The 23,634-nt window shown below is 53.6% G+C and overlaps 1 protein-coding gene across 1 annotated transcript; it reads left to right on the top strand.

The window, feature by feature from the left end:
• Nucleotides 1-10,225: 10,225 nt before the first annotated feature.
• LOC115274138 (homeobox protein MSX-3-like) lies at nt 10,226-11,643 on the top strand. The gene is made up of 2 exons (XM_029917545.1): nt 10,226-10,486; nt 11,068-11,643. The coding sequence occupies exons 1-2, from the start codon at nt 10,294-10,296 to the stop codon at nt 11,478-11,480; spliced, it is 606 nt and encodes a 201-aa protein (XP_029773405.1). The 5' UTR covers nt 10,226-10,293; the 3' UTR covers nt 11,481-11,643.
• Nucleotides 11,644-23,634: the final 11,991 nt, after the last annotated feature.

Below are 23,634 nucleotides of genomic sequence, written 5' to 3'. Positions count from 1 at the left end.
GCTGCCCATTGTTCCCGAAATGTACCGCCTGTTTATTCAGGGCCCTTTGAACACTCCTTCCGCATTGTGTGGGCACGCCTGGGAGAATCCTGCTCAGCCCAGACGAGGCCGGCGCCACGGACTGAAACTTAGACGCGACCTTCACTCCCAGGTGCTCCGCCTCCAGCAGGCCCTGCGGTGGGGGTGGGGGGGGCACGGTCTGCGCGGTTGGGGGCGGGGCGAGGGCCTCGGCGAAGAGGATCACGTGGCCCCAGCGGCACAAAACCCTCTAACTTCCCAGGGGAGGGGGCCAGGCCCAGAAGGACCCCAACTTCTCTCTCTGGGTGGGGTCTGGGATGTCACCCCTTCCCCATCCCTGCTGCTGAGCTGGTGCCCCAAACCTCACAGAGGTCCCTCCAACAGGGAGCCCGATGGGGGGAGCCCAGAAAGCCTGCCTAGGATGGGCCAGGGCGGCCCACCTCGCCCGCCACTCCCCTTCCCCACCCTTGTGGGTGAGCCGTGGAACTCCCGCAGCAGGGAGTCAGTTCTTCCGGAAACACCCAGAAAGCAGTGAGGCCTGGAACCCGAGGCAAGCACCTGCCTAGCCCCTTCCCTCCTCTTCGGCTAGGGGAGGAGAAGGGAGGTGGGAGGAGGGAGGGGAAGGGAAGGAGGGAAGGGAGGGGGAAAGGGAGGTGGGGGGAACCCTCCAGCCTTCACTTCTTGGCTGCGCAGTGCGTCTGTGCGCTTCCCAGTTGCGGGCTTCCGGAGTCGGAACGGTGCTCCCTCAGACCACAGGGAGGCGAGATGGCCCACCCCCCACCACCCCTGCCCCAGGCCCCAGCCTCGGCCCCTCTCCTCCCGCGCCCCCGCTGTCCCGACAAGCCCCTCACCGGGGTCCTGAAGGCCTCCTGCCTTTCTGGCCTGCTCCCACCAGCCCCTTCTCTTCAAGAGGGTCCTGACAAAGGGCCCTTCCCCAGAGAAACCTTTGGGACGGTGTGCATTTTCCAGAAATGGCCCCAACAGTACGTTGCTCTTCAGTCCCCGAGGTCTGGCTGGGCCTTTTTAACACCCGGGAGAACGCGGACCTGACAGCGCCGACTCCCGAGGCTTCTACCTGGGCTTTCGGCTAGAGCACCGCGGTCCCTCCCCCGGGGGTCCCCTGCCCCTCCCCAGGGAGCACCGTGGGGCCTCCCTCCAGGCTGCCTCGGCCCCTCCCCCGGAGGCTCCTCCCGGGGGTCCTGGGGCCCCTTCCTCTCTGAGCTCCGTGGCCCGGGCCTCTGCCCTCTCTCTATTCCAGCTTCCCCGTTCCTCTTCCCAAGCCAAAGCCTGCACAAAGGCAGCCTGGCACAGCTTGCCCCGACCAGGGCGGACCCTCAGCGGGTCCCAGATAGGAGTGCACACCGACCCTGACCGCTTCCAGCGGCTTCTGCTCTGAGCTTGAGGGGTGGGACGGGGTCACATGCAGGAACATAACGCACTTACCCCAGGGACCCCAGGGACCCGTTTCCCATAACCTCCAGGGACTCTGCAAGGCAGAGATTCTGTAATAAGTCCTGGTGCCAGAACCTGACGCTCACGCAGTCTTCTTGCCCTTTATGAGGCCTTTGGTGCTCCTGTGGAACCCATGGGACCGGGGGTGGGGGCCAGAGCCTGGCTCTCAGGCCAGCTCTCTGCTAAGGTGAGAGAAACTGGAGGGGGTGGGGTGGGGCCCAGGCCAGCTGGTGCTTCAGGGCCCCACCCGGGCTGCCTCCTGCACCAAGGTGGGGGGGAGGGCTGTGCTGCCTGTTCACTGCCTCCCAGCCCTCCAGGGGAGTCCCACTGCCCTCTCCGGCAGGCATCCTCCTGGGCCGCTCTTCAGGGGCCCAGCCCCCCAGACTTCCTGCTGTCTCGGCACTGGCAGAAGCATCCCTCTGCCTGGATCCATCCCAAGAACTTAGTTCTTTCTTCCACATTCCAAGGCCCGAGCATAATTGTTTTCTTTTGCAACACCTCAAAAAAGTGGCTTCTATTGTAGCTTAAACCGCATACACTCAGGAATGACACGGATGGTTTTGAGACCACTGTTGTGTCAGGAGACAGTCAGCAAGGATGACGTAGCCTGAAGCTTCCTGGGTAGCCTGTGCTGAGCTGGGGAGGAGCCAGGGCTGATGGAGAGACCAGCTGGGCGGGCACCTCTGACTCCTGGCAAGGATCCAGGCCTCAGGGACTCCTCACCACCTGCTAACCTGGCTTCTCCCACAGCACCCATTTACGCTTGGCAAGCTGGAATCTCTCACATGACTCAAGGAAGGTGCTCCCTAGAGGTCTCTGTGACATGCTGGGATGGAGTTCCAACCAACGCTGGCTGCCTCATCCCTGGACTCAGCCATGTAGGTGCCAACCTAGAACTTAGTCTGGACCTGGCTGTGATGAAACATCCAAGGAGTGGGTAAGATACAGACAATAACAGTTTTCAAGACTATGAACATGAGGCCATGAAGGACAGCGGTTACTGGGTGGGAAAGTGGAACTGAGGGGCCGGGCGGACAGGAGACAGGCGTCTGCAGCGCAGAAGATCAAAGAAGGCAGGGCTGCTCAGTGAGGACTCAGGAGTTCTTCAGGGACCCTCCTCTGAGGCTCAGCTGGGAGTGGATCAGTGCACACGTGTGAGTCTGCAGACAGAAACGTCCTTGAGTGTTAGAGTCGTGCCTGCCACTCATTCAGGTCTGGGAACAGTACCAGTTCCCAGCAGCCAGATGGAAAACCCCATGATCCATGGGGTTTGGGAAGGGAGGACAGAGAGCCCTGCCTCAGGGGAATAGTCCTGGATGAGCACTGCTCCAGATTGTCCTGAGAAATCTAAAAGGAAGACGGGAAAGGACCGACCATTGCCAAATATCTTACCCATATCCCAGAGCAAACCTCAAGGGCATTTATAGGAATGTGAAACTGTCCAGCACCCAACAAGGTCAATTCATAAAGTGCAACATCTAACAAAAAATTACCAAGAAGCAAAATGCAGAAAAATATTAACCTTAATGAAGTGAAAAATCAAATCAAAACAGACCAAGAACTGATGTGGATGATGGGCTTTGTACAACAGTTACTATAACAATATTCCATTGTTTAAAGTTAGGCGGAGACATGAGACATATAAAAGATCCAAAGAGAACTTGTAGAGATGAAAACTGCAATGTCTGAGATAAAAACAAAAACAAAACAAAACAAAAATAACAAACACTGAACAAGATTAATGGCAGAATAGACATTACAGAAGAAAAAAGAAGTGAACTAGCTCTCCTCCCACAAAAAAGGAACCGAAGAAAAAATAACTTTTTAAAAAGTGGAGCCATAGAACAACTTCAAGAAGCTTCAGATACATATGACTGGAGAACCCACACGAGAAGGAAGTCAGGAAACATATTTGAATATGGCTGATCAGTTTCCAAATTCAATGAAAACTATAAACCCACAGATCCAAGAAGTTCAACAGAAACCAAGCATCAGAAACATGAAGAAAATTACCCCAAAGCTCACCATAACCAAATTTCTCAAAGCCAATGATAAAGATGAAGTCTTAAAAGTGACCAGAGAGAAACGATATCTTATGTATACAGTAGCAAAGATAACAAAGGACAGTGACAGATGTCTCACTGGGGACAGAGCAGATAGTAAGTGCACAATACCCAAACCTGGTGAGTCACAATTCTATACCCAGGAAAATATCTTTGAAAATCCAAGTGGGAAGCAAACACTTTTTCAGATGTACAAAACCTGAAAGAGTTCACCAGCAGACTTGCACCATAAGAAATAGTAAACAAAGTCCTTAGGCAGAAGGAAAGTCATTGCACATGTAATATAAACATGCAAAAACCAGTGAAGAGCACCAAAAATTGTAACTATGGGAAGGAATACAAATGTTTTTTCTTATTATTTAAATCTCTTTAAAGATGACTATTTTTTAAATTTTTTAACTGTTTTATTTATTTTTGAGAGAAAGAGAGAGACGGTGTGAGCAGGGGAGAATCAGAAAGAGAGGGAGACAGAGAATCCCAACCAGGCTCCAGGCTCTGAGCTAGCTGTCAGCACAGAGCCCGATGCAGGGCTCGAACCCACGAACCATGAGATCATGACCTGAGCCGAAGCCGGACGCTTAACTGACTGAGCCACCCAGGCGCCCCAATAACTGACTATTTAAAGAGAAAGATATCAATATAGTGTGGAGTCTCTAACACATAGAAGCAAAAGGTATGACAACACTATCACTAGGTCCTGGAAGGAGAAATAAAGATACCAGACAGTATTGTATAGTATTCTCATACTGCACACAAAGCGGGCCGATGTCACTAGCAGGCAGATTGTGGTAAATTGAGTATGTTACTGTCAACCTTAAAACAGCCACTAAAATAAGAACAACAAAAGAGTTATAGCCAATAAGCCAACAAAGGAAATATGCTGGAAAACAGTAATAATAAAAGTCAGTGGATCCAAAAGGAATACAAAAAATGGAACAAAGAACAGATGGAAACTTATAAAAGAGTTAGTATGACGATAAATTTAGGGTGCGTGGGTGGCTCAGTTGGTTAAGCATCCTACTTCAACTCATGGTTTCACAGTTTGTGAGTTTGAGCCCCACACTGGGCTCACTACTGTCAGTGTAGAGCCTGCTTCGGATCCTCTGTCCCCCTCTCTCCTCCCCTCCCTCAATTACTCTCTCTCTCTCTCTTTCAAAATAAATAAATAAACATTTATTTATTATTGGGTTCTTTAAAACATGTTTTTTTTAAATCATACATTTAAACCTTAGCACATCAATAAGTACACCAAATATAAACAGTCTAAATATGCAATTAAGAAGCAAAGGCTGTCAGAGTGGGTAGAGAAGACAGACCCAACTGCATGCAGCCTACACAAAGCAATTTTTCAAAGTTTATTTATTTATTTGGAGAGAGAGAAAGAGAGAGAGCATGAGCAGGCAAGTAGGGGAGGGGCAGAGGAGGGGGGAGAGAGAATCCCAAGCAGGCTCCATGCTGTCAGTGCAGAGACCAATGCAAGGCTTGACCACATGAACCGTGAGATCATGGAGCTGAAAGCAAGAGTTGGACACCTAAGTGACTGAGCCGCCCAGGCACCCCCACAAAAAGATAAAGACACAACTATATTAAAAGTAAAAGCATAGAAAAGATACACCATGCTAACACATGTCAAAAGAAAGTTGGAGTCTCTATACTAATATCAGACAAAGATGACTTCAGAGCCAAAAAATTACAAAAATGAAGATCATGTCGTATTGAGAATGTAATCAATTTGTTAAGAGAACATAGTAAACTTAAACACTAATGAAGCTAACAAGACAGCTTCAAGATATATTAAGTAAAAACTGGTAGAACCACAAAGAGAAACTGAACCCACAATTACTGTTGAAGATTTCCATACACCCCTCTCAGTAACTGACCAAACAAGTAGGCAGAAAGTCAACAAGGTACAGGTGATAGGTGTGTTTCATCCAACTTGACCCAAATTACATTTATTGACTGCCGTGCTCAGCAACAGAAAAATCCATGTTCTTTTAAAGGCAACAGAACATTGACCAAGACAGACCATATTTGGGGCCATAACATGAGTTTCGATACATGTAAAAGGACTCATGTCAAAGTGTGTCTTCTGACCACAATGGAAGTAAACTGAAAATCAATATAGAAATATTTCTGGAAAATCCCCAAATACTTGAAAACTGAATAACACACTTCTAAGTGACTCTGGATCAAAGAAGAAACCAAAAGAGAAATTCATATTTCAAACAGCAAAAATGAAAACATCACAACTGTGGGATGCCACTAAACCAGTGGTTGGGGGAGAGCTCATAGCACTGGACGCTCTGAGAAGAGAAGAAGCTGGGGCGCTGGGGCTCAGTTGGTTGAGCATCTGACTCTTGAGTTTGGCTCAGGTCATGATCTCAGGGTTCGGTTCATGAGTTCAAGCCTGAGTTGGGCTTTGTGCTGACAGTGTGGAACCTACTTAGGATCCTCTCTCTCTCTCTCCCTCTCTCTCTCTCTCTCTCTCTCTCTCTCTCTCTCTCTCTCTCTCTCTCCCTCCCTCCCTCCTCTTTCAAAACTAAACTTCAAAAAAGACATTTCTTTTTTGGGCAAAAAAGTTTGAAAATCCATGACTCGGTTTCCTCGTTAAGAAACCCAAAAAAAGAAGAGCCAACAATTCAAACCAAGTAGAAGAAAGGAAAGAATAAAGATCACGGTGGAAATCAGTGAGAAGCAGCAGGCGATGGTTCTGAGAGCCGGTGGCGGTGGCGTGAGGTCGATAGCATCGCTAACGCCGGCTGGCTGCCCGCAGAGCTGACGCCCGCAGACTCCTCCAGGGTTCGGTTCTTGCCCCCGCTGCAGCCCCGCCCTGTGCAGCCTGGCCCGTGTGCCCGAGGCCCTGGGTCTAACTGCTGATCCCTCGGGGGCCCTGGAGCTGAGTGGAGCCTGGCTGGAGTGGCAGCTGGGCTCCTCTGGCTTCTAAAACCATCCCGCACTCATTCTTGTCTTTGCCGGAATGGATTCTCCCCCTCTCCACTGCCCTTTTTCCAAAGAAAAGTTGCAAATCCTCAAAATAAAACAAGTATCTACAACTCAGTCATCCTAAGCAGCGTCCTGCCACAGCCACACGCCTCATGCGGTCCCCACAGGCGCCGGTGCTCTTGGCCCGGGGCTGGGGCTATCTAGCTCTTTCCGTGGTGGGGGGAGGGCTGCAGGGGAAGGTGGGGGTGTGGGCGGGGCGTGTTCTTTCGCGCAGGGGCAGATTCGGCAGGCCGACTGCAGTCCCTGTGGCCGCTCAACCCCTCGGCCCTGCCCAGTCTCTGCAGTCGGACCCCCAGGAGACAGTGCCCCGCCCCCACTGGACACAGGCAATGGCCCAGTGGCCACTTCTCAGCTCTGAGCTCTGCCAGGCCGGAGGCCAAGTGGAGCAGGATGATCTCTAAAGCTCGGGTGCCAGCCTGGAAGGCAGGCAGGACCGGTGGTCCTACAGATGAGGCGGCGGCCAGGGCTCAGGCTCAGGCCCGGTGCGGTGTGGAGGGAGTGGGAGGGTGTGAGGAGAGAGGCGGGGACGCGAGCCACAGGCCCGCCGCCACCTCGCAGGTCAGTCTGCATTGCTGTTGCCAGCCTGTCCAGGGTGGACGCAGGCCAGCCGCCCCTGACCGCACTGGCTGCCACTGGAGCTCGCACCACTCCGGCTCCCTCTGGCCAGAGTTGTGAGGAAAGTGCCACCGGCATTTGGAGCAATTTCCTAACAAGTTAAGGAGGAAAAAGTCAAACTCCAGCACACGTGCCCTTGAGGAGGGCGTGGCCGGGCCTTTCGGGTGAATGGGAGGCTGTCTGCTGCACTGCTGAGGACAGTGACGTCAGAGGGTGACACACAAATCGTGTTTTCCAACAGGGCTTTCCTGGAAGAGGCGGAAGCAGGTGGTCCTGTCCCGTGTTGAGACCCTTCGAGCAACCGTCCCATTGTGTGCAAACTGATTACCACGGGCCGCCCTCTAGAAGGGGAAGTCTGCCGGGCGGTTTTCCTTCAGAGACTGGACATGCATCACCGAATCCACGAGGAATGATGACTTTCTTAGGAAGAGTGACGTCACCTTCCAGCCCGAGGCGCTGGCTGGCATGGGCTCTCCCTGACCCCAGGCCAGTGGCAAACAGTCCCCTCCACCAGGTTTTATGAGGAGACAGAGCATTTCTGATTTAGTCCTGCCCAGTTCTGACCTTGGCCATCTACACCCTACAGAACAAATCCCTTCTCAAAAATCGTCTCATGACACGGCTTCCCCCACGGAAGCCCCTGGCCCGGCTTCCAAACCCCCTGGCCTGTGATTGCCACTCATTTCTGAAAGCTAAGGACGTGCCCGTTGCCCATGAAGGCAGCACCAAAGAAGGCAGCGGAGCGCAGGAAAGAAGAGCGGGCCTTGGCCTGACCCTCTGTCCCTCGCAGCTCAGAGCGGGCGGGGATCCCCGTGGGAGACGGCACCGCTCAAACGTGGGACCGTCTGTCCATGTGCAGGGGCAAGGCGGCAGGTCTGCAGGCCTTCGCCATCCTCGCAGGGCACTCCTGGGATGGAGGAGGCAGTGGCCTCAAGAAGGGCCGGTTTCCAGAAGCTGACCCAGCCTCCTGTTCGCACAAGATGCCTGGCTGGCCTGCTCCTGGGCTGTTGGGAAGCCAAGTGACCACAGTCATCTTCGTCCCTCTTGGTGGCCAGAGACCGTGTCCAGTTTTTCCTGAGACAAGTGGCATGGGTTTCTACGTCCAAAGCCATTACATTGCCAGAAATGGGGTTCTTGTCAGTCCACCGCCCCGTCCTACTGGCCGGGCCCCTGGGGGGTGCCGGGGTACTGTGCTGTGCTGGAGACCTGGTTGTGCTGTGTTGGGTCTGGATTCGCATGTCCAACCCTGGACGCTCCTCCCAAGCCCCAAATCTTCCCTCCCTTCTCTGCCCCCTTTCGGGAGCCCATGCCAGACAAGGGCCTGGTCAGCACTGGCCCAGCCTTGCCCTGCCAGGAGGGACAAACACCAACGTGGACACCCACTGGGAAGGGCAAGACTTTCCTGAAGGCTGGCCCTGAGACCCCACCCTTCCGCCAGGGCCAGCCAATCACAGCACAGACTCCCACTCCCTCCACCCCCAGATGCCCTCTTCAGAGTCCTGAGCAGACCTAGGGTAGGCTAGGGCGGCTGGCTGTCATCCTTATTAAAACTCTTCTTCAAACACTTCTGTGAGTGGCCCTGCTGAAGAGAAAGAGTTCAGAGAAAGTGTTTTAATGATGCAATTATCTTCATTCAACTCGGATCGTCTTTATTACATTAGAAGGGGCACTGGTCTTGGGCCACAGATACCAGGCCTGGCTCTGGAGCCCGGTCTGAGGGCCGTTTCAGCCACGCTTCTAAATCTGCGTGGAGAAAAAACTTTCTAATTGAATCTCTCTGGCTGAGCCAATAGTTAACTGTCCCCCAAAGCTGGATCTCATTAAAGCAACATTGGTTTTTCAAAAATAAAAATATACTGATTCACATTGCTGTGTCTGTGTTCTGGGATATTCGTCAGACATAAAGTCGTTATGGGCAAATCGATCTGATTTGTTCTAAAACTTTAGGGAGAGACTGCAGACGGAAGCGTTCAGTGCCATGGCACAGAAGAAGGCTGTTCAACCAAAGATAGGCCCAGTTTTGGAAGAAGAATCTGAATAAGCAGGGGTCTCTGTTGGGCCTCTGCTCCTTCTCCAGCTGAGGGTGGGGACCCCGTCTCTCCAGGTGCTTCCCAGGAGCATCCCCCACCCAGGGTCAGAAGCCCAAGTCACCGACGCCCCTCTCTGATGGATCTTTCCCTGGTTCCAGGTCCCAGATCCTCCTGGGAAGAAAGTGCTGAGGGGGAGAGCCTGACAGGAAACATCCAGTGACCCAGTGACTCTGTGCTCTTAGCCAGGAGTGCCTGACATAACTGCCTGTGTCCCAAGTCCTGCCTTGGAGGACAGTAAGAGGTCGCCTCCCCCCTATACTTCCCTTTCGGTTGAGGCTCCTGCCCGGGGACCTTCGACGGCACTGACTGACGGCTGCTCCTAGGCGCAGGCTGGGGGACACTCCGGCGGCATGACGGGGGCCCCTGGGCGGGAAGGCACCAACCAGGTACAGGTGCCTGAAAAGCCATTCAGGGCCAAGGCAAATTCAAGGGGACAGAAGCGGAATCACCAGTCAGGGTTCAGGGTCCGTCCTATGCAGCCCCCAAGGTTCGGGGAGAGGGCCAAGAGTCCCAGCCCCCCGGCTGGGGCGCAGCAGAAGAGCAGAGGGAGAGCCACACACAGGGGGCCGACACTGATTCTGATGGCGCTGCGCGCCCTCTGCGTCGCAGGAACCGTGCACTGTCAAGGCCGGGCGTTCCCGCCCCAGCTCCACCAGGCCGCGGCCGCCGTCCATTCCTCCGGGTGGGGAAGCCGAGGCCAGCTCCGAGCTCTCCGGGTGCCTCAGCACCTCCTGGACGGGAGGAGCGCGCGCCCGTCCCGCAGAGCTCCGGGAGTGGCTGGGGGGCGCTGGGAGCCGGACGGGGGCGCAGGGTCCCAGAGGCGGGCCCGCCCCTCCCCGTCCATTCCACCCTCCCAGGTCGGCGAAGCCAATGGACACCCAGGCTCGCGCGGCCGCGGCCGCGGCGATTGGATGACGGCACATGAAAGGGGTACCGCCTTTTATAGGGTTCCGAGGGTGGGGGTGCCGCCAAGCCCGGGTCGATCCTGCCCCAAGCCGCCTCCTCCGCGCGCCGGCCGGGCCTCGCCAGCCCTGCGCCCGGCGTCGCTCCGCATGAACCCCGCTGGGCTTAAGACGTTTCGCGGGGGGCGCGCGGGGCCCGGCCCTCTGCCCTTCAGCGTCGAGTCGCTGCTGGAGGCGGAGCGCGAGCTGGACACGGAGCCCGCGGAGCTCCGGGAGGAGAGGCCACGGGGCCCCGCGGAGCCCTGGGTCTGGTTCCCGCCAGCCGCCTGCTCGTCCTCCCCGCGTAAGTGCCCTGTCGCACGGTCCCAGGCAGCCAGAGGAGCCCCCGCCCCGCCCAGGCTGGGAGGTCGAGGGCGGGAAGGGCGCCGACGCTCCTAACTTCGCGAAGTAGCCACCCACGCGCCTGGCCTGCGTGCAAAGAAAGAAACGAGGCCACTCGAGCCCCCGCGCGCGCCAGCCCACAGTCCCCTCTGCGTCCCACGCCGGTCCCGACGCGAGGTCCGAAACCCTTGAACCCGCGGCTTCTCGGCTCAGAGATTTCCCGGCGCGAGCACCGTCCCGCCCCCGGTGCGTCCCCGCGACGGTTGATTTCTGCTGCGCCCAGTCCTCGCCCAAGGGCTCGCCTCTCGGTTCTCGCCGCCGCCCCCGCCCAAGCTTCTCCGGGTGAGCACAGTGCCCCCTCGCTGGCTCGCAGAGCCAGAGTCCGGGGCCCCCCTCGCCGTACCCGCGCCGTCTCCCTGACGCCTGCGGTCTCGCCGTCCCCCAGGGCCCAGATCTGCGTGCGTGACCCGGCTCTGCCAGGACTCGGAAGTGGGGCACGCTGTGACGTCTGAGCACCCGCTTTGTGCTTTTCTCTCCCCCCAGGCGCCCCCAGTCCTCCGCCCTGCACCCTCCGAAAACACAGGACCAACCGCAAACCGCGGACCCCCTTCACCGCCGCGCAGCTGCTGGCGCTGGAGCGCAAGTTCCGCCAGAAGCAGTACCTGTCCGTCGCCGAGCGCGCCGAGTTCTCCAGCAGCCTGAGCCTCACCGAGACGCAGGTCAAGATCTGGTTTCAGAACCGTCGCGCCAAGGCCAAGAGGGTGCAGGAGGCCGCGCTGGAGAAGCTGGGGCTGGCGGCCAAGCCTCTGCTGCCCCCGTTTGCCTCGCCCTTCGCCCCGGGCGCGCCCACGCCCAGCTCCCCGGCCGGGTACGCGGGCGCAGCGGGCGCCCTGCCGCAGGCTCCGGGACTCCTGGCCGCGCCCCTCGCCGCCTACCGCGTGTATCACCTGTCCTAGGGCAACCGGACACCTGCGACGTGGGTCCCCGCGCCAGCGGCGTCCGTCCTCGGACGGTCGTGGTGGAACTGCTGCCCTGGGTGGCCTCCCGGCGCCTCCTGTTCTTTTTTTGTTTTACTTTTCCGTTTTTATGTTTCTTCTGTCGTTAATACATGTGATGACTGACGCCTCAAGCTTTGTCGTGAGTACCTTACAGATATTTTAAAACTGGGCCTTAAGAATCACGTTCCTACCAGCCTTCTGTAAAAAGCAGTGAATCGTTTCATACAGTGCCCTCGAAAGGGGCCGAGTTAGAGCGTCCCCTTTTGTGCAAAGCGCCCGGTGAGGTGTTCTGAGTTTACTCTGTGGGCGTCTCCTCCACGCTGAGCCGGACACTCAGAATTGGCTGCGCAGTTAGGGCAGCGCAGGGAGACTGAGGACTGAAGGACTAGTGAAGTAGTTCGGTACCAGGACCCTTAAATGAAACTTACTAGTTACTTTCACTGACTAAGTTTGTTACCATCCTGACCAAAAGGAAACTTCACGCTTATCTTAAGGATTCCCCCTCCCCCATATTTACTGTTTTGGTAGAGAATGGCCAGCAGCCTGCAGTGAAATGCTGTCTGTGGGAGTGTGTGGGGTCAATGTGTGGGGGTGGGTGCAAGTGAGGGCTCACAATGGGTGTGCCCCACGGGGGGTGGCGCTCCTGGGGGAATTCGGGGATGGCCCTGCCCAGCCAGGCCCGGTGGCCAGGGACCCACACAGCTTGTCCTCCTGCTTTACCACACGCAGAGGAACTGGGCGCCGAGTGAGGAAGGGGACGGTCCCCTTTCTGATGGACTGCCAGGGTCCCCAACACTCCACCAGCAGTGGCGGGAAAGCCCACAGGGCTTGCTTTCTGAGCTCGCTGCGCCTGGAAACGCCCTGCAGCACTTGAGGCCCACCCTGCGGGGTGGAGGGGCCTCCAAGCCCTTCCTCCCCCGCAGGGAACCCCCCCTACACTGGGATGGAGCCTCATTGGGATCAGGCCAACAGGAGGACAGACAGGAAGGACCGCTATTTCCTCAGCGGGAAGCTCCCTTTCCCAAAGTCCTCTTACCCGAATTTGCCTGTTAGTAGCCATCAATCTCCCTAGGTTTCTGGAAAAATGAGAACTCACGATGGATTTTTTTTTTAAGTTTATTTCTTTATTTTGAGAGATAGAGCATAGCAGTGGTCAGGTCAGAGGGTCAGAGAGTCACAGAGAGAGAATCCCAACCCAGCGGGAGCCTGACAGGGAGCTCAGACACATGGCTGGTGAGACTGAGATCAAGAGCTGGTCATCTTGACAACTGTGCACCCCTCACGATGGATTTTAAAGGGACAGCGCACCCCCTTCCCCGTGCACACCAGAGCTCCTCCAGTGTGCTGTGCACACTCACAACCCAACTCCAGGCACAATTCTCAAGGACACAGGTCTGTGAGCACACCTGAGGGGAGGTGGCACACGGGGAGCTGGCCGAGGGCCCGAGGGCCCAAGGGCCCAGTCCGACACTCCTGCTGGCCAGCACTTCGATCTTCTTCTCAAACCTGAAGTACCTGAAAGTCAGGACCAAATCTTACGGCCAAGACAAGGCTCGGTTAGCAAACAGTCTGAGGATCATGGTGGTCATTTGAGATACTCCAAGGCAAAGCTGACCAGGCCACCATGCCACCAATGCACAAGGAAAACAAGCATGCGGCGCCCACTCGCCAGCACCTCCCCACTGCCCCCTGGTCTCCGTCCCCACGGTGCTCTCACCATGGAACTTTGCACTCAGCTCTGAACAGCAGCCGCACCCGGACCTAGCGCAGGGCTGTGCTGAATCCACTTGCTAAGGTGACTCTCCATAACCACTTCTGACCCAAGACACCTATCTGGGGAGGTTCTCTGCCCAGGTCCCCCCACTGAGCTGGTCGACAGTCCTTGCATCTGACCCAGGGCTTGGCGCCCAGACCACCCAAAAGTGAGCAAAGCTCTGTTGGGGCTCCCGGCCAGGTGCCCATGCTGCCAGGCAAGGCTGAGGCCAGCTTGTCAAGACCAAGACTTTCTGCTCCCCTGGAAAGGGCTACTGCCCAGGGCAGGGGCTGTGCCTCCTTGAGACTTCTGCTGCCTGTCTGCCTTCTCACGGAGGACTCGGGTCCCTGCACGCCCTGCCCCGGGTCCCCAAGCTGTGTCGACTTGCTGGCCCTCCTCCAGCCAGTGCATCTCTGACGGGAGGTCTCAGGCCCAGAGGCTGCCTTGTGCTTGCCAGAGCCCACGCAGGAACATGCACGGAGGCCTGGGGCCGTGCCACCCGTGTCTTGGGACACATGTCCTGAATTCCAGAGTCATACCTCACCCCCGTCTATGCCCTCTGTGCTTCACGCCAGAGACAGCAGCCCTGCCTCTGGAGACCAACCGGACCAGGGGCCACACCTCTTTGAGGGTTCAGGGGACAAAGTGGGTCAGCTGTGCAATAGCCTGGACTATGGGTGACCTCTGGGAGAGCCAAAGGGGGGGGTGACGGGACCATAGAGACCTCAGATGGTGACCCACCCACCAAGCCTGGATATCTCATCAGTGTCATTAAACATGTGACATAACAGATAGGCCTGGTGGTCTGGGTGACCAGAAGCCCCCTGAGCCCTAAGGGCCGACCCTGAGGCTCCGAAGTCACCGTCCTGCTGGCGCAGTGGCGGTTCCGGCCCAGTTGCTCTCAGAGCCCCTGCTGAGCACCTACTGTGGCCGCGCGCACCCCTGCAGGAGCCTGTCCCTGGGGTGGTCCCCAGGCCCCGTGTCCACGGGCCCCCAGAGAGGGCAACAGGTCAGACCCCGATGACAAGGAAGCAGCTTCCGGGAGGGCAGAGGCTCCTCACAGGGCTTCTGGGAAGGCGACAGCGGGCACTTCTCCAGCCAGGTTGTGGGCCTGCCGTCCCCTGTCCCTGCCCGGACATGTGATTTCACGTGCACTGTTGTCCCTGTGAGCTGCTTCCTAACAAGAAAATGCTAATTTCTGTCAAGTAAAAGGATGGGTGTGTAAATACGACGGAACTTCTGCATCCCCTGAAGCCCCACAGCCCGCCCCAGTGCCCCGCAGGCTCGCGGGCGTGGGCGCCGCCCCAGCACGGCCCCCAGACTCAAATCTGTGTGCTCCCGGGATCCAGGGCGGTATTTCCACGGACATGAGCTGATGTGACATGAGTTCTGATGTGATAACACGCAGTGCTAGTCAGGAGGCCTAACGTTCTGGTGATTTCATCTTGACTTCTAGTGTTTCTTTATTTGAGAGGGAGAGCGCTGGGTGGCAAGGGGCGAGGGAGGGAGGGAGACAATCTCAAGGGCGCTCCATGCTGTCAGCACAGAGCTCCGTCTCACGAACCGTGAAATCGTGACCTGAGCCGAAGTCAAGAGCGGCTTACGTGACTGAGGCACCCAGGCGCCCTCCGTTTTGACTTTTAAAAAGGTGCTGTCTCCTTCACGAAAATACACGGTTTCGCTATTTCTGTATTCTATCCTGTATTCCATGGATGAGGCCATTCAGAAAAAGAAGCGTGTAGCAAGTCACCTGACACGCCAGCCGGGCCTCGGGAAGGAGGGGAGGAGGTGGGTCTGGGCGCGTCTGAAGAGCACACCCAACAGGCACCCGTTCCTCTAGGCGTTGAAGGGGCGCCGTTCACTGCAGGCTGTACCCTGAAAGCTGTGGAGTGCGGACGCGGCGCTCAGCGGTCTTCACAGCTCGGGACGGTGGGCGGTGAGCGCGGCCCCCAGAGGCAGCTGGCACCAGATCCTTTCTTGTTTCCCCGGCAGCTGCCAGCATGAGGGGCGCAGGAGCTGCCAGAAGGGGCACCTTTGCCTCATTCTTGATTTTTAAAGGAAACATTTTTAGCGCCACCATAACACAAGCATGATACGCGTGGCAGGTGTTTTGAAATCTCTTCCAGGCGACTACGGTTCCATTCTGCGAAGTTTCATCCTCAATGAGTGCTGTCTTGTCACACGCTTTTTCTGCACATATGGAAAGGGTGATACGATGTCCCCTTCAGGCTGCTGACGTGGCGCATCGTAGTCACAGATTCTCCAGGGCTGAGACAAGTGTGAACTCCTAGAATAAACCTGTTGAGGGGGAGCTTTAGACACATTAAATTTAAAAAATCATAAAGATAATAAATGATAGATTGCCCACATAACTGCTAAAAACTTATGTACAACAGAACACTGTAACATGAAGTCCAGAGCAAATCGGGAGAAACACATAAGGCAATCTGCTTGGGGAGAGACAGCAGAGTGACGTGCCAGCCCCTGCCCATCCCGTCCTCTGGAAGGCTGGCCTGCTTTCCAGGGCTGCAGAAAGCCTCTGGGGCACCTGCTCGCCTGCCTGCCCCCTGCCCGCTGCCCGCCCCGCGTGCCCCCTGCCCGCTGCCCACCCCACCTGCCAGCTCCATCTGCCCCCTTGCCCTCCCAGCCTGCTGCCCCGCTGCCCAGCTGCCCACTCGCCTACCGGCCTGCCTGCTGTGGTCTAACTGGAGCACCTCGCAGAGAGGCTGCGTCATCATCTCTCCAGGGTTAGGGCTGCTCCCTCCCACTCGCCCGTGGGCTCAGTGCCCTTCCCCTGTAAGCACTCACTATGCCCGTCGAGAGCCGGATCTCCACTCTGTCTTTCAGATATCCGATGCCCAGAATGAAAGCTGTTTGCCTTCTGCTCCTTCCATGCAGCCGGGGACAAGGCTTGGTTGGGTGTAGCTTCTCATCCTTGTTGTGCTCCTGGAATTGTGAGGGGCCGCCGTCGGGAGGCTCCTGAGGCTGGTCCTGTCCACCACACCTGCCTTTTTACTTCACTTGTAGAAGAGGGCAAGGCGTGCGCACAGTTAGGACCGTCACGTCCCTGCTCCTGGTTTCGGCAGCCATCAGCCCAGGGCCAGCCTGGTCTCCTCTCAGTCCCAAGCAGCCCTCCCTCCCAGATCATTCTGAAGCAGAGCCCAGACATCCTGTTATTTCCTTTACACGTATTTCAGGATGGACTTTCCAACGGCGACTTAGGAAAACACAGCCCAGCGTGGGCGTCCCGGGAGCACTGATGCTTGTCTAGCATCCAGGAGCATCTGGGGTTCCCAGATTGTCTTGTGATTTGTTTGCTCTTTATTTATTTGTGAGACTTTTAACTTTTTTATTTTTGAGAGAGAGAGAGAGAGAGAGAGAGAGAGAGAGAGAGAGAGAGCAAGCGAGCAGGGAAGGGTCAGAGAGAGAGAGACACAGAATCCGAAGGCAGGCTCCAGGCTCCAAGTTAGTTGTCAGCAGAGAGCCCGACGCGGGGCTCGAACCCAGGAACCGTGAGATCATGACCTGAGCCGAAGTCAGATGCTTAACCGACCGAGCCCCTCAGGTGCCCTGGCTTTTAATTTTTATACTTAAATCTCTACATCCAAAGCGGGACTTTAAGTCACAACCAGAGATCAAGAGTTGTAGGCTCTTCTGCCTGAGCCAGCCAGGCCTGTTTGCCCTCTGAAACAGCTTTGTGGAAAGAGACCTCATACACCATACGGCTCACCCATTTAATGTAGGATTCGGCGCTTCCCAGCAGGTTCACAGATGTGTGCAGCCATCACCACAGGCAACTTCAGAGAGTTTCCATGGACTCAGAAAGAAACCCCATATTTTTTGGCTCTCATTCCTCCATTTCCCCATAAGCCCCCAGCCCTAAGAACAAGTAACTCACTTTCTCCCTCTGTACGTCTCCTCATACTGGGCATTTCTAGAAATGGACTCATATAACATGGGCTGTGTGTGTCCTCTGTTCACTCAGCGTGATGTTTTCAAGGTTCGTCCATGCTGTAGCAAGTGTTAGTGACTCAGTCCTTCTTCTGGCCAAATAGTGTTCCATTGTATGAACACACCACATCTTACGTATGCATGTGTCAGTGGAGGGGTGGCTGAGCTGTCCCCGTCTTTGGCTGTCATGAGTGATGCTACTGTAAACACTCGTGCCCGAGTCTCTGAGGCGCAGGCCGCTTTCATCTGCACGTGGGCGCCCAGTTAGCCCCGCCCCATTTGTTGAAAAGACTACTCTTTCCCCACCAGCTGACCGCACATATGTGGGTTACTTTCTGGGTTCTGGATTCCATGCCAGTGAGCTTGGTGTTTATCTTTCTGCCAGTACCACGGGTCCCGAGGATTGCTGCCTTGTCGTAAGTTTGGAAACAAATAAGTGTGGCTCCTCCTATTTGGTTCTTCAAGATAGTTTTGGCTGTTCTGGGTCCCTTGAAATTACATACGGATTTTAGAATCAAGCTTCTCAATTTCTACAAGTCCACTGGGACGCTCCGACAGAGATCACACTGAATCCGTAGATTAGGGAATATTGCCATTTTAACAGTATTAAGTTTTCCAATCATGAACATGAGATGTTTTTTCAATTACTTAGATCTTTAATTTCTTTAAGCAATGTTCTGTAACTCTCAGAGTATAAGTTTTACTTTTTTTTGTGTGTGAAACTTATTCCTAAGTATGTTATCTCTTTTGAAGCTATTGTAAATGAAATTGTTTTATTTCTACTTTTGGATCGTTCATTGCAAGTGTACAAAAATATAATTGATTTTGTATATCAATCTTTTTCTTTAAGAGATTTTTTTCTTGGGGTGCCTGGGTGGCTTAGTCGGTGAAGCAGCCGACTTCACTCAGGTCATGATCTCACGTTTCGTGGGTTCAAGCCCCACGTCAGGCTGACTGTTTGCTCAGAGGCTGGAGCCTGCTTCGGGTTCGGTGTCTCCCTCTCTCTCTGACCCTCCCCTGCTTATGCTGCCCCTCTCTCTCTCAAAAATAAACATTAAAAAATTTTTTAAGAGATTTTTTTCTTAATGTTTATTTTTGAGAGACAGAGCACGAGGGGGGGAGGAGCAGAGAGGGAGGGAGACACAGAATCAAAACAGGATCCAGCCTCTGAGCTGTCAGCACAGGGCCCGCCGTGGGGCTTGAACTCACAAACCAAACTGTGAGATCATGACCTGAGCTGAAGTTGGACAATTAACCAACTGAGCCACCCAGGCGCCCCTGTATATTGATCTTTTATCCTGCAACCTTGCTGAGCTCACTTGTTCTTAATCATTTTTTCAGTGGGTTCCTAGGACCTTCTATTTACAAGATCATGTCATCTATGAATAGAAATAATTTGGGGCGCCTGGGTGGCTCAGTCGGTTAAGCATCAGGCTTCGGCTCAGGTCATGATCTCACAGTTCGTGGGTTCAAGCCCCACGTCGGGCTCTGTGCTGACAGCTAGCTCAGAGCCTGGTGCCTGCTTCGGATTTGGTGTCTCCCTCTCTTTCTGACCTTCCCTCCCCTGCTCGCGTTGTCTCTCAAAAATAAATAAAAAACATTACAAAAAAAGAAAGAAAGAATTTTACTTCTGGGACGCCCGGGTGTCTCAGTCAGTTGAGCGTCCGACTCTTCACTTAGGCACAGGTCGTGATCCCCAGGCCGTGGGACGGAGCCCTGTGTTGGGCTCCATGCTGAGTGTGGATCCCGCTGAAGACTGTCTCTCTCTCCCTCTGCCCTTCCTCTTTCTCTCGCTCTAAATAAATAAATAATTTCACTTCTTCCTTTAAAATCTGGATGTTTTTCCCTTCTCTTGCCTCGCTGCCCTGGCCAGAACACCCAGCACAATGTTGGAGAGAAGTGGCGCAGACGTGCTGGTCGTTTCTGGCGGCACCCAGCCTTTCGCAGTAAGTACGATGTGAGCCTCGGGCTTCTCACAGAATCCTGTTATCAGGTCGGGGAAGTTCCCTTCTATCATTGGTTTTTCAAGTCTTTCTATCATGAAAAGGTGCTGCTTTTTGTCGAGTGATTTTTCTGCATCAGTTGAGATATCACATGGTTTTTGCTTTTTATTGTGTTGATATGCAGTATTACACTCATTGAGCATTCCTGGGATGCATCCCGTAGTTACGGTGTATAATCTTTTTATATATTGTTGATCTGATTTGTTAATGCTCATTTGAATTTTTACATCCATTTTCCCAAGAGCTATTGAATTATGCTTTTCTTTTCTTTTTAAAAAATGTTTACTTATTTTTGAGAGAGAGATACGAGGCACAAGCAGGCAGGGACAGAGAGAGGGAGACATGGAATCTGAAGCGGCTCCCCGCTCTGGGCCGTCAGCACAGAGCCCGATGCGGGGCTCCGATCTTCAAGCTGTAAGATCATGGCCTGAGCTGAAGTGGGATGCTTACCTGACTGAGCCACTCAGTAAGAGGTTTTGAAATATTGGTGTTAATTGTTCTTATTAAATAACTGCTGGAACAGTGAGATTATCTGGTCCTAAACTTTTCTACTTTTTTTAATGGGTAGTTTGTTGCTGTTTACTAATTTAATCTTTTTACCGGTTACAGGCCTATTTGGATTATCTATTTCTTCCTGAGTCAGTTTTAGTGTCTCTCTAGGAATGTACCCATTTATCTGCATTCTCTAAATTTGTCGGCATGCAAGTGTTCATAACATTCCTTCCCAGGCCTTCCTATCTCCAGAGGATGTGGAGGAAGGCCCCACTTCCTTCTGGCTGCTGGGGGCCGGGTTCTCCCCGCTTCCTTCCAGCCGCCGGGGGGCCGGGTTCTCAACAGCTCTCTCTCCGAGCACTTGGAAGAGGTCACCCTCCCACTTCCCGGCCTCCACTGCTCCTGATGGGAGCCCACCTCTCCGTCTTCCTCAAGTTCCCTTCTAAGTAATAGGTCATTTCAGTCTTGTTGCTTTCAAGGTTTTTCCTTGTCTTTGACTTTTCAGCATTTTTATTATGGCATGTCCAGACTCTCTCTGTGTTTATCTTACTTGGAATTCATGGGGATTCTTAGATGTGTAAGTAATTTGTTTAAATGAGTTTGGGAAGGTCGTTAGCCATGATTTGTTCAGAGTTTTGGCTCCTTTGTCTCTTCTGATGCTCCATCACCTGCATGTTGTTCTTAACCGTGCCTCTCCTCCTGTCTCTTCGTTATTTTCTCCCTCTGGTTTCAGCTGACATAATCCCAACCAATCCACCTTCATGTTCATTTATTCTTTCTTCTGCTAGTGAGGCGCCTGCGGGGCTCAGTCACTTGAGTGTCCTGCTTCAGCTCAGGTCATGATCTTGCAGTTTTCAGTTTGAGCCCCGCGCTGAGCTGCTGACAGCGCAGAGCCTGCTTTGGATCTTCTGTCTGCCACCCCGACCCCTGCCCCTCCCCTGCTCACACACTCTCTCTCTCTCTGTCTGAAAAATGAACTTTAAAATTTTACAAAAGTTCAGTTATTGCACTCTTCAACTCCAGGATTTCCACTTGGTTGCTTTAAAATAATTTTTTTAATTTTTAATGTTTTAAAAAAATTATTATTGAGACAGAAACAGAGCATGAGTAGGGGAGGTGCAGACAGAGAGGGAGATCCAGAATCCGAAGCAGCTCCGGGCTCTGAGCTGTCAGTACAGAGCCTGATGTGGGGCCCCAACCCACCAACTGTGAGATCATGACCTGAGCAGAAGTTGGCCACCCAACTGACCGAGCCCCTCAGGAGCCCCTAAAAATAGTTTCTTATTGGTGACAGTCTCTATTTGAGAAGATATCATGCTCATCCATTTCTTAATTCTTTAACCAGTTTCCTTTAATCCTGTGAACTATAGAGGCTATTTTGAAGTCTTTTCTGGTAAGTCTGGCGGCCCACCCTGCTCACAGGCCGTCTGCTGCTTGCCTTGTCCGATATGTGCGTTTGCATTCCTCTTTCTTTGCCTGCCCCATCGTTTTTTGTTGGAAATTGGACACTCCAGATAATATATCATAGCAACTAGGGTACTAGCCCCCTCCTCTGGGGCCTAGAATTATTTGCTTGTTTGTTTAATGACTTCACTATTAAGAAATAGTGAAGACGGTCTCTTCGCACACCCCACCGCCACAGCGCTGAGCCCCTGGCGTGTCCCTACGGCTGTGCAGCTTCGGGATGCCCACAGCCCCCGGATCACACTGCTTCCCCAGGACCCTCCTCTCCTCCCTGACCACCGATTCTCTACTGTTGTCAGCAATGCCCTAGACATAGATTCCTCCACAAACTAAGCCAATCAATGTTGGTTTCTGAGGTCAATGTCTGCTATTTGTTTAACCCCAGGAGGCTCCTCCCAGTTTTCTAATTCCCGGGTTCTCTCCTGTGAACTAGCCTCCAATTCAGCCTGTCTTGACTCTTCCCCAACTGCCCTTCACCACACTTCACTGCTTTGAGAATCCTTACACTTGAAATGTTTTTTTGTTTTTAAAGAATCACTAAGAATGCGAAGGTTTCAATACACGTGACGTGTCCCATTCAGTCGTCCTGGTTATTCTCAATGATGCTCAAGGTGCCGTGTCTCTGGCCAGTGGGAGCCTTGTTAGGTTGGCTCATGAGCCCAACCTCAGCATTCTTTAGTAGCTTCCTTGGCTTCTGAAGACAAATCTGGGCTTTTTAGTAGAGATATTGGTTTCACAATACATGCTCATGGGGATACACAGAACATACGTACTGAGCACACAGCAGGACCTCCAGCTCAAATCTAGGACTGTAGGGCTTTTGTTCGCTTCATCGATCCTAAAGCTCTCTTCTTTTTCCCACACCAAACCATTTCCGTTCTCAACACTAAATGGGACAGTTGAGCTACTTTTAGTCTTTAGTCATTAAAGATTTTACGGAGTAACTATCTGTTAAGTAGATCTTTTGAATCCTCGCCGGTGTATGTTCAGGACCCGACCCTAGAACACTTGCTGAGCCAAAGTGATTGTGTCAGCTCCGGCCACTCCCTCTTCCTGGGGGTCTGCGGCGCTTGTGTCCCCCCAGCGGCGTGTGGGCTGCCGGTCCCCACACAGCTGTGACACCAAGTGCAACCAAACCTTCGGGTTTCTGCCGAAGGGCCTCCGGGTACCTTGAACTCCTACCGCCCCCGCTGTGCATGAAGGGAGAGGCCCGGGTCCCTCGCCCAGCCGCTGGGGTCTGGTGGAGGGTTCCGTCAGGGGGACACAGAAAGGGCGTCGGCAGGAAAAGTGAACCGGGACTGAAAACCCCCGTCTAATGACTTAACGTGACCCGAGATTGGTAAAACCCCAGGTCACAGGGCAGAAGCAGATACTAATTTTGGCTGGAAGAATTCAGACATATCAGAGAAATCCCAGGGGTGGAGTTCCAAAAAATATAATAGTCAGTATATAGCCAAAAATCACAACATTCACAAGGAAACTGGACATTATGGGGCAGCAGAAGACATGGACAGAAGAATCGGGACCCACAGAATCCTCAGATATTATCCATCAAATAACATGAAATTAGTTTAATATGTTGAAGAAGTTAACTAACAGAATTGATAATTATTAAAATTAAGATTTCAATGAGATTAACAGCACATTTAATAGAACTGGTAAGAAAATTAGGGAACCGGAAAGTAGCCCTGAAGAAACCATCCCGAATGAAGCAAAGACCACTAAGAATGGGAAATACAAAAGGACCATTAAGACACGCAGACAATCGAAGGAGAAGGTCTGAGACACGTGTGGCGGAAGCTTGTGAAGGAGAACAGAGAACAGGGGAGACGCCACATGGAAGAGATGAAACCCCGGGTCTGGACGATCCAATGCGGTGACAAGGACAGGTGACAAGACGGACGACTGAGTTCTCAGCAGCGGCGAGGAGCCGCACGAGGCCCACACGCCATTTGCTGGGGGGACTGCCGAGCGAGTGTGGTATTCCTGACAAAACCATCCTCCAGGAACAAGAACATAACTTCCAAGGAAAAAGAATTGAGAACATTTATTACTCCTGACCTTCACTAAAAAAAATTTAAAGGCATTTATTAGACAGAAGGAAAATGTTTCCAAACAGAGGGTCTGAGAAGCAAGAGGAAACCCCAGAAGCGCTAACTGGGCGGCCACGACAGGCAGTCATGTGGACGCAGACGGGACCTAGACGACACTGTGCGACTCTGTGACTCTTATCACAGACACGGCATCAGAGGGTGGGGTCTGAGTGTCCACAGTCCTTGTACCGAACAGGGGAAGGGAATCGATATTGATCCATCTTAGACCTGAACAACTCTTATATATTAAACCTTCTGACAACACTGGAGAGGGTGCCTAACTTCTCAAGTAACAGAATGAGAAACGAAGCTACTCTCCCCAAGATAAGGCACAAAAAGGAAAAAGAAAAAAAAAA

Source organism: Suricata suricatta, chromosome 2 (assembly GCF_006229205.1).
Source record: "Suricata suricatta isolate VVHF042 chromosome 2, meerkat_22Aug2017_6uvM2_HiC, whole genome shotgun sequence".
Taxonomy (NCBI): Eukaryota; Metazoa; Chordata; class Mammalia; order Carnivora; family Herpestidae; genus Suricata; species Suricata suricatta.
This window is presented reverse-complemented; position numbering and strand designations above follow the sequence as displayed.